The sequence below is a fragment of the Lepidochelys kempii genome, chromosome 5 (assembly GCF_965140265.1).
Source record: "Lepidochelys kempii isolate rLepKem1 chromosome 5, rLepKem1.hap2, whole genome shotgun sequence".
Classification (NCBI taxonomy): domain Eukaryota; kingdom Metazoa; phylum Chordata; order Testudines; family Cheloniidae; genus Lepidochelys; species Lepidochelys kempii.
Genome location: NC_133260.1, coordinates 40,059,590 through 40,070,642, shown reverse-complemented (window position 1 = coordinate 40,070,642; position 11,053 = coordinate 40,059,590). Strand labels below are relative to the sequence as shown.

Sequence of the window (11,053 nt, the reverse complement as noted above, 5' to 3'; positions counted from 1 at the left end):
AGATGCAATTGTGCATATCTTCCTCCACATTGAGGGAGGGGGTGAATTTATCAGCTTACGTTGTATACATTTCTCTACAGCACAAGTCAATATACTTTTGGGTCTGCACTCCAAGGGAGGTGGACACCTGAGTGCTGCGGTAAATCCCTTAAGATGAGTCTTCCCAGAACTCTATGTCTGTGTCTTTCTGCAGCTGTGTGTGGCCCTGCCTGTGTGTATGTATGCTAGAGGAGGTTTAAGAGCCTGGATCAGCAAGACAGGTTAAAGGGGGCCCCTGCTGGCAGAACAAGCGGGCTCAGTGGTATCTCAGCACATCAGGTGGCATCTTGAAGGGGGGGCAACCCATCACAGAGAGTTGCAAGCTTATTACGGGGTCACAGTATTGCCACCCTTACTGCTCGGCTGCTGCTGACGGCGACACTGTCTTCAAAGATGGACACCTGGCCAGAAGCTCTCACTTTCTACTCTGCCTTCAGAGCTGAGTGACCGGAGGCCACATTTCATGGGAGAGACCAGATTCCACTGTCCGTGATGCGATTTTCACAGCTGTTAATCTGGTAGACCCATAAATGGACAAAAAACACAGCCTTACCTCGGAGTTCAGTCAGAATGTCAATTTTTTGTTCTAGGATTGCTTCAAGTTGTGTAGCATAAGAATCCACATCATAATCTACTTCTTCAGTCATCTCTAGAAGAGCTTTTTCATCTTCCAACCATCGAATAGATTCCTGAAAAGACAAGAGATGCACAACAGCTGAATGCATTAGCCACGAGACAGGTTTGAAGGCAGACAGTTGAATTCACAAAGTCTTTCTATTTTCCCAAAGCTAGTTATACCCTTTTACTAGATAAACAATTTCATGAACTGTAACACGAATTTACTTCAGTATCTGAATTTTTGTTTTCTATGTAGCAAAACTAGGTTTCTAATGTTTTATACATGCTTCCTTCATTCCAATGACTGTGTCAGGAACGGCCAAAGATAGTAGCCCCAGTTCTCTGCTACAGTCTGGAGCACTCAGCATAGCCGCAGACAGGGGGGAAAAAATCTCTGCTTTATGCCACCTTTGTAGCCCTGATATAAGGACACCATGCACTGAGCGAGACTGGTAATGCAAGTACATGTTGGTTGCCCACAACTCCAAGGGACCATTCTGACACCCTGAGAAGGAGGACACGCACGCTTTGGGGGAGGGGCTGGTGCCATAGGAGCCACTACAACAGCTCTATTCCCCTACATCAGGGGTTCTCAAACTTCATTGCACCACGACCCCCTTCTGACAACAAAAATTACTACACAACCCCAGGAGGGGGGACCGAAGCCTGAGCCCACCTGAGCCCCAACACCTTGGGCAGGGAGGCAAAGCCGAAGCCCAAGAGCTTCAGCCGCAGGCAGGGGGCCTGTAACTTGAGTTACCAAGGGAGACAGCAAACAGGAGCAGCTAACGGGAGTTTTGCGAGGAAGTTTAGAAGGGAAGCGTGGGGGGGCTGGGCTAGATAAACGTAACATTCTTTAAACTTAGAGTCAAAAACACCCCCCAATAAAAATGAAACATCAACCAGGGAACAAGCTTCAGGAGTAAAAAGATACTGCAGGCAGAAGTCCAGCAATGGAGTTGGGGCTACCCAGTTCATTGCACCCAATGCAGCATGTGTGATTATCTTCCCTATGGGTAGGTGGTATATGTGTGCATTCAGTGAAAGGCGCTCCTGGCCCTCAGAGACCATGTACAGGCTCTGGAAACCAGAGTAGCTGAACTGGAGGAGCTCAGGGAGACAGAGAGGTACACGTATGACACTTTCTGGGACACAGTAGAATGGCCCTATCCCCAGTCTGACAGCCTCTGAGCTGTTGAGGAGGATGAAAGTCTCAGTGAAGGAGAACATCCAACTGGAGCAGAGGGAATCGATCCCATAGTTGGGACCCTCCCCTTCCAGATGATGGTGTGGTATCCTCTCGCACTGAGGATACCTCTCTGGGGGAGGGAACTCCAGTTATTAGGAAGAGATAGATATTAGTAATGTGTGATTTGATCATTAGAAACAGACAGCTGAGTTTGCAATGATAAGGAGAACTGCATGGTGACTTCCCTGCCTGGTGCAAAGGTTGTGGATCTCTCGAGACATCTAGATAGACTTACGTGTAGTGCTGGGGAGGAGCGAGTGGTCATAGTACATGTAGGTACTAATGACATAGAGAAAGATAGAAAAGAGGTCCTGGAGGCCAAATTTAGGCTCTTAGGTAAGAGACTCAAGTCCAGGATCTCCATGGTAGCATTCTCTGAAATGCTTCCAGTTCCACATGCAGGGCCAGTTAGACAGGCAGAACTGCAGGGTCTTCATGCGTTGATGAGATGATGGTGTAGGGACGAGGGGTTTAGATTTATTAGGAACTGGGGAAACTTTTGGGAAAGGGGGAGCCTATACAGGAAGAATGGGCTCCACCTAAACCAAAATGGAACCAGACTGCTGGCACTTGAAATTAAAAAGGTCATTGAGCAGTTTTTAAACTAAGGGCTGGGGGAAAGCCGACAGGTGAAGAGGAGCACATGGTTTGGAAAGAGACATCGCTTAGGGGAGGATCTATTAATGGAAATTCTATGTCCTAGAAAGAAGGAGAGGGTGGAAGATGATAAAATACAGGTAGGATCTGATAAGAAACAGTCAAATGAAAAAAAGTCCCATTCAATTATATCATGTAATGGCAGACAGCTAAAAGTGACAAGTTTTTAAAGTGCTTATATACCAATGCTAGAAGTCTAAATAATAAAATGAGTGAACTAGAGTGCCTCGTATTAAATGAGGATATTGATATACTAGGCATCACAGAAACTTGGTGGAATGAGGATGATCAATGGGACACAGTAATACCAGGGTACAAAATATACTGGAAGGACAGAACAGGTCATGCTGGTGGGGGAGTGGCACTACATGTGCAAGAAAGCGTAGAATCAAATGAAGTAAAAATCTAAAATGAACCAAACTGTGCCACAGAATCTTTATGGATAGTAATTTCATGCTCTAATAATAAGAATATAGAAGTAGGGATATATTACCGACCACCTGACCAGGAATGTGATAGTGACTGTGAAATGCTCAGGGATATTAGAGAGGCTATAAAAATAAAAAACTCAATAATAATGCTGGATTTCAGCTATTCCCATACTGACTGGGTACATGTCACCTCAGGACGGGATGCAGAGATAAAGTTTCTTGACACTGTAAATGACTGCTTCTTGGAGCAGCTAATTCTGGAACCCACAAGAGGAGAGGCAATTCTTGATTTAGTCCGAAGTCGAGCACAGGATCTGGTCCAAGAGGTGAATATAGCTGGACTGCTTGGTAATAGTGACCATCCCTGTTTATTAAATTTAACGTCCCTGTGGCAGGGAAAATACCACAGCAGCCCAACACTGTAACATTTAATTTCAGAAATGGGCACTATATAAAAATGAGGAAGTTAGTGACACAGAAATTAAAAGATACCGCGCAAAAAGTTAAATCCCTGCAAGCTGCATGGAAACTTTTTAAAGACACCATAACTGGGGCTCAACTTAAACGTATACCGTAAATTAAAAACATAGTAAGAGAACCAGAAAGTGCCACCATGGCTAGCCAACAAAGTAAAAGAAGCAATGAGAGGCAAAAAGACATCCTCTAAAAAGTGGAAGTTAAATCCTAGAGAGGAAAACAGAAAGGAGCATAAACTCTGGCAAATGAAGTATAAAAATATAATTATGAAGGCCAAAAATAATTTGAAGAACAGCTAGCCAAAAACTCAAAAAGTAATACCAAAAAAATGTGAAGTGCATCAGAAGCAGGAAGCCTGCTAAACAACCAGTAGGGCCACTGGATGATCGAAATGCTAAAGGAGCACTCAAGGACAATAAGGCCATTGCAGAGAAACTAAATGAACTGTTTGCATCGTCTTCACGACTGAGGATGTGAGGGAGATTCCCAAACCTGAGCCATTCTTTTTAGGTGGCAATCTGCGGAACTGTCCCAGATTGAGGTGTTATTAGAAGATGTTTTGGAACAAATTGATAAACTAAACAGTAATAAGTCACCAGGACCAGATGGTATTCACCCAAGAGTTCTGAAGGAACTCAAATGTGAAATTTTAGAACTACTAATTGTAGTCTGTAACCTATCATTTAAATAAGCTTCTGTACCCAATGACTGGAGGGTAGCTAATGAGACGCCAATTTTTGAAAAGGGCTCCAGAGGTGATCCTGGCAATTACAGGCCAGTAAGCCTGACTTCCGTATCCATTTCTCCTCCCTCTGCTCCCATCTATGCTACTTGGCTCACTGGGGGTGCGGAAAAACATTTGCGGGGGCACGGGTGACGAGCAACAATGCCAGTTTCAGTTTAGAGAAGTATGGTCACCCTAGATCTAGGTCCTCTGCAGATGATCCAAAGATAACTATCTTGAGCAGTTTTGTATCTCACAAACTGGGCAACTGGATAACAAAATGGCAGATGAAATTCAAAGTTGATAAATGCAAAGTAATACACATTGGAAAACATAATCCCAACTATACATATGAAATGATGGGGTCTAAATTAGTTGTTACCACTCAAGAAAGAGATCTTGGAGTCATAGAATCATAGAATATCAGGGTTGGAAGGGACCCCAGGGTCCAACCCCCTGCTCAAAGCAGGACCAATCCCCAGTTTTTGCCCCAGATCCCTAAATGGCTCCCTCAAGGATTGAACTCACAACCCTGGGTTTAGCAGGCCAATGCTCAAACCACTGAGCTATCCCTCCCCTTCTCTGAAAATAGCCACTCAATGTGCAGCAGCAGCCAAAAAAGGAAACAGAATGTTGGGCATCATTCAGAAAAGGAAAAGGAGTACTTGTGGCACCTTAGAGACTAACCAATTTATTTGAGCATGAGCTTTCGTGAGCTACAGCTCACTTCATCGGATGCATACCGTGGAAACTGCAGCAGACATTATATACACACAGAGATCATGAAACAATACCTCCTCCCACCCCACTGTCCTGCTGGTAATAGCTTATCTAAAGTGATCATCAAGGTGGGCCATTTCCAGCACAAATCCAGGTTTTCTCACCCCCCCACCCCCATACACACACAAACTCACTCTCCTGCTGGTAACAGCTCATCCAAAGTGACCATTCTCCCTACAATGTGCATGGTAATCAAGGTGGGCCATTTCCAGCACAAATCCAGGCTCTCTCACCCCCCCCCTTTCCTGGGGACACACACACACTCACTCTCCTGCTGGCAATAGCTCATCCAAACTGACCACTCTCCAAGTTTAAATCTAAGTTTAACCAGAACGTCTGGGGGGAGGGGGGGAGGAAAAAACAAGGAGAAATAGGCTACCTTGCATAATGACTTAGCCACTCCCAGTCTCTATTTAAGCCTAAATTAATAGTATCCAATTTGCAAATGAATTCCAATTCAGCAGTTTCTCGCTGGAGTCTGAATTTGAAGTTTTTTTGTTGTAAGATAGCGACCTTCATGTCTGTGATTGCGTGACCAGAGAGATTGAAGTGTTCTCCGACTGGTTTATGAATGTTATAATTCTTGACATCTGATTTGTGTCCATTTATTCTTTTACGTAGAGACTGTCCAGTTTGACCAATGTACATGGCAGAGGGGCATTGCTGGCACATGATGGCATATATCACATTGGTGGATGTGCAGGTGAACGAGCCTCTGATAGTGTGGCTGATGTTATTAGGCCCTGTGATGGTGTCCCCTGAATAGATATGTGGGCACAGTTGGCAACGGGCTTTGTTGCAAGGATAAGTTCCTGGGTTAGTGGTTCTGTTGTGTGGTATGTGGTTGTTGGTGAGTATTTGCTTCAGGTTGCGGGGCTGTCTGTAGGCAAGGACTGGCCTGTCTCCCAAGATTTGTGAGAGTGTTGGGTCATCCTTCAGGATAGGTTGTAGATCCTTAATAATGCGTTGGAGGGGTTTTAGTTGGGGGCTGAAGGTGACGGCTAGTGGCGTTCTGTTATTTTCTTTGTTAGGCCTGTCCTGTAGTAGGTGACTTCTGGGAACTCTTCTGGCTCTATCAATCTGTTTCTTCACTTCCGCAGGTGGGTATTGTAGTTGTAAGAAAGCTTGACAGAGATCTTGTAGGTGTCTGTCTCTGTCTGAGGGGTTGGAGCAAATGCGGTTGTATCGCAGAGCTTGGTTGTAGACGATGGATCGTGTGGTGTGGTCAGGGTGAAAGCTGGAGGCGTGTAGGTAGGAATAGCAGTCAGCAGGTTTCCGGTATAGGATGGTGTTTATGTGACCATTGTTTATTAGCACTGTAGTGTCCAGGAAGTGGATCTCTTGTGTGGACTGGACCAGGCTGAGGTTGATGGTGGGATAGAAGTTGTTGAAATCATGGTGGAATTCCTCAAGGGCTTCTTTTCCATGGGTCCAGATGATGAAGATGTCATCAATATAGCGCAAGTAGAGTAGGGGCTTTAGGGGACGAGAGCTGAGGAAGCGTTGTTCTAAATCAGCCATAAAAATGTTGGCATACTGTGGGGCCATGCGGGTACCCATAGCAGTGCTGCTGATCTGAAGGTATACATTGTCCCCAAATGTAAAATAGTTATGGGTAAGGACAAAGTCACAAAGTTCAGCCACCAGGTTAGCCGTGACATTATCGGGGGTAGTGTTCTTGACGGCTTGTAGTCCATCTTTGTGTGGAATGTTGGTGTAGAGGGCTTCTACATCCATAGTGGCCAGGATGGTGTCCTACTTGCGCTATATTGATGACATCTTCATCATCTGGACCCATGGAAAAGAAGCCCTTGAGGCTTTCCGTCCGTCCCCGGGAAAGGTGGGGGGGGGGGGGGGGTGAGAAAGCCTGGATTTGTGCTGGAAATGGCCCACCTTGATTACCATGCACATTGTAGGGAGAGTGGTCACTTTGGATGAGCTATTACCAGCAGGAGAGTGAGTTTGTGTGTGTATGGGGGTGGGGGGGTGAGAAAACCTGGATTTGTGCTGGAAATGGCCCAACTTGATGATCACTTTAGATAAGCTATTACCAGCAGGACAGTGGGGTGGGAGGAGGTATTGTTTCATGATCTCTGTGTGTATATAACGTTTGCTGCAGTTTCCACGGTATGCATCCGATGAAGTGAGCTGTAGCTCACGCTCAAATAAATTGGTTAGTCTCTAAGGTGCCACAAGTACTCCTTTTCTTTTTGCGAATACAGACTAACATGGCTGTTACTCTGAAACCTGTCATTCAGAAAAGGATAGATAATAAGACAGAAAATATCATATTGCCTCTATATAAATCCATGGTACGCCCACATCCTGAATACTGCACGCAGATGTGGTCGCCCCATCTCAAAAAAAGATATATTGGAATTGGAAAAGGTTCAGAAAAGGACAACAAAAATTATTAGGGGTATGGAACGGCTTCTGTGTGAGGAGAGATTAATAAAACTCGGACTTTTCAGACTGGAAAAGAGATGACTAAGGGGGGATATGATTGAGGTCTGTAAAATCATGACTGGTGTAGAGAAAGTAAATAAGGAAGTGCTATTTACTCCTTCTCATAACACAAGAACTAGGGGTCACCAAATGAAGTTAACAGGCAGCAGGTTTAAAACAAACAAAAGGAAGTATTTTTTCACGCAATGCACAGTCAACCTGTGGAGCTCCTTGCCAGAGGATGTTGTGAAGGCCAAGACTACAACATAGTTCAAAAAAGAACTAGATAAATTCATGGAGAATAGGTCCATCAATAGGTATTAGCCAGAATGGGCAGGGATGGTGTCCCTAGCCTCTGTTTGCCAGAAGCTGAGAATGGGCAACAGGGGATGATTACCTGTTCTGTTCATTCCCTCTAGGGCACCTGGAATTGGCCACTGTTGGAAGACAGGATACTGGGCTAGATGGACCTTTGGTCTGACCCGGTATGGACGCTTTTATGTTCTTATGAGTCCTGCCACCCAGGACTAAAGTCCTCAGGCTTCAGCTTTGGCCCTGGGTGGTGGGGCTCAGGCTTCAGCTCTGGCCCCGGACCCCAGCAAGTCTAAACCAGCCCTGGCGACCCAACCCACTTTGGGGTCCCGACCCACAGTTTGAGAACCGCCGCCCTACACTGAGGGAGACCTTTAGGGGCTGGCTAAGCCAGCTTTAGGGCAGCTTTCAAATACTCTGGAAGTGCAAAGCTGTCCTATGGGGACAATGGGGTTCACTGGCTTAAACTGGTCTACTCTGGAGACTACCCCTCTCCCAATGAGATCCTGCTTCAGCTATGATCAGGAGAAGCACTCCAACTGAAAACATTTCAGTCTAAAAGAGAATGCTGACAGGGGGTTCTGGAGGATGGACCCACAACACTGGAATGAATTCTTTCCCTGTCCCCTAGTCCAACCCTCAGTAGCCCAAACTGTTCAATCATCAGGGCACACTACAAAACCCATCTACCTCAGGCTTTCGGGGAGGAAGGAGCTAGACAAGAGGTACAATTTTCAAAAGTGCTAAGTGACTTAGGAGACTAAGTTCCATTTTCAGAAATGACTCATGCAATTAGTCTCCTAAGTCCCAGTGGCTTTCAATGAGAGTTATGCTCCTAGCTGACTACTTCACATTTGAAAATGGGACACTTTTGAAAATTTTCGTGCAGTCTATTGTTTTGGGCCCAAGGTGAAGTTATTTGTATCTGCTGTGTTTTTAAAGTAAATTTATAAAAGGCCCTCACAGCGCAGAATAGGCGCTTGTTTAATTTGTTTGGGCAAATCAAAATAAATACATTTCCATATCTCTTCTAAAACCTACTATTAAGAATCTTAACAAAAATATACCTTAAAGCTTTTTAAAAATATTTTACCTTTCAATGGCCACGAGGTTTATTCTAATCAGACACAATCTGCAAAGGAATATTCTAATAGGGAACTTCTAAATACTCTTTTCCCCCACAAGATTACTACACTGAGCACTATCCAACATAAAGCTGGCAACATTCTTTAAACAAAACACAATGTTTTTAGGGGGATTTTTGGTAGCAAGAAAATCAGGGTTAGCTTGTTACAATGTACATTCATAAGACAAAATATACCCAATATACAACATAAAAAAAAATCTCAACAAAAACAAAACAAACCAAAAACAAACAAAACAAACCTAAAAAAAACAAAACAAAAAACCATCCATTCATAGGAAAAGTGCCTGGATCAGCAAAAACTAGGAAAGAATGTAAGTGTGGGAAGTGCAATTTCTGCAACTAAGCAACGTAAATGATGCAGATCAACTCCGTCATAGTTAAAGGTTGTCCACAAAATGCAGTACCATCTTTCCTCTGAACAACTGAAGGCAGGAATCCTTGGCAAACTACAACCCAGAAAAAGCAGATAGATGGTCAATATTTTGCTCAGCATAACCAGGACCATTTCTTTAGGAGCAGGTTTCAAGCCTGCCTCAAGACTTCTCCTTACCTGATCTATTTCAGAGTAACAGCCGTGTTAGTCTGTATTCGCAAAAAGAAAAGGAGTACTTGTGGCACCTTAGAGACTAACCAATTTATTTGAGCATAAGCTTTCGTGAGCTACAGCTCACTTCATCGTCCGATGAAGTGAGCTGTAGCTCACGAAAGCTTATGCTCAAATAAATTGGTTAGTCTCTAAGGTGCCACAAGTACTCCTTTTCTTTTTACCTGATCTAGAGGCCTTGAGAGCTGGCACTTTATTATTACTACTCATTATTTGTATTTCAGTAGTGCCTATGAGCCCTAGTCACAATCAGGACCCCATGTGCTTGGTGGTATTCTTCTAAATGGAGTGGCTTGTGGCGAAAGAACCAACCTACCTAGCTCCCACATAAAATAACTAGTCATGCAGCTAGAGGCAGGTCTGTCTGATGAAACTAGCCTCTGAATTAGTTGGTCGTGGACGCTGGTGGGGGTGTCATTGTCTATAATCAGCCTTGGTTTGTACATATAGTCTTTTGATTAGTCAATCAAATTTCAAGCTCAGATTGTGGGGTTAGTGCCAAATAAGCTTCATCCCCAAAACATGCAGCCACTAACACTGGAAGGCATGGCCAAAACCAGAAAGGAACCAAAGCAGAAGGATTAATTCAATATTAAAAAAAAGAACAGTAAATGCTCTATGGTAACATGACTTCTTGAAGACTATCAGCTTCTGAAAAGAAAACAACAGAAGTTACACTGGGTTTCCACAGACAATATAGCAGTATGCTTCTCCTTTGTCACTGTGACAAAGGAGCTGGTGGTTGGGGGACAGGGTGTATTATATATGATTCTGACTCTGTATCTTGCCACAATGGCCTTGCCCTTAAGAATTGTGTTTAGAAATCTGTGAAGGTCTGACTGCACTAGTATACCACATGACATCTTATGTCCAAAGAGTTAGAACTTCTCTCTGGCCAGTGTGAGCTATTTGATTAATATAATGCAGTGATCAATATTTTACCTGGAAGACAGCCCTGTGGTCTTCTACTACTTGCTCTTCCATTTCTACCATTTGTGACACAGCTTCATGGAAAGTAAACAACTGTGGAGAAACTTCTTCCTCCTTAAAAAAATAATAAAGTTTTTTATTCTTTGATGAATTTTGCTTTAAAACTAATAAATTAAATAGGTGTTTCATCCTATCCCAAGATAAGAAAGGGAAATATATAGAGCATCTGAAGAAGTGGGTATTTTACCCACAAAAGCTTATGCCTGAATAAATCTATTCTGGAATAAGACCATCCACATGGCATTTTATACTGTAATAATGATCATTATACTTATTCTGGAATAATTATTCTGGAATAGCTATGTTATGTCTGCAAGTTTCAAAGTACAGACAAGCTCTCAGAATCATTCTGAAGTATTCTAAAGTATTCTCTATGCTCTGGTTGTGAAGGCTAAGACTATAACAGGGTTTAAAAGAGAATGGGATAAATTCATGGAGGTTAAGTCCATTAATGGCTATTAGCCAGGATGGGTAAGAAATGGTGTCCCTAGCCTCTGTTTGTCAGAGGGTGGAGATGGATGGCAGGAGAGAGATCACTTGATCATTACCTGTTAGGTTCACTCCCTCTGGGGCACCTGGC

The 11,053-nt window shown here is 43.7% G+C and overlaps 1 protein-coding gene across 5 annotated transcripts in view; it reads right to left on the bottom strand.

Annotated features, from left to right (window-relative positions):
* KIF2A (kinesin family member 2A) overlaps nt 1-11,053 on the bottom strand; it is a 92,472-nt gene that overhangs the window by 4,860 nt on the left and 76,559 nt on the right. For all 5 annotated transcript variants that reach the window (XR_012158886.1, XM_073344036.1, XM_073344039.1 and 2 more), the window contains 2 exons: nt 10,426-10,527; nt 593-728 (listed from right to left, as the gene is read on the bottom strand). Coding sequence is in view for 4 of the 5 variants with exons in the window: in XM_073344036.1 (XP_073200137.1) it covers nt 593-728; nt 10,426-10,527 (238 nt within the window). In the remaining variant the exon portion in view is untranslated. The remainder of the gene's footprint in view (nt 1-592; nt 729-10,425; nt 10,528-11,053) is intronic.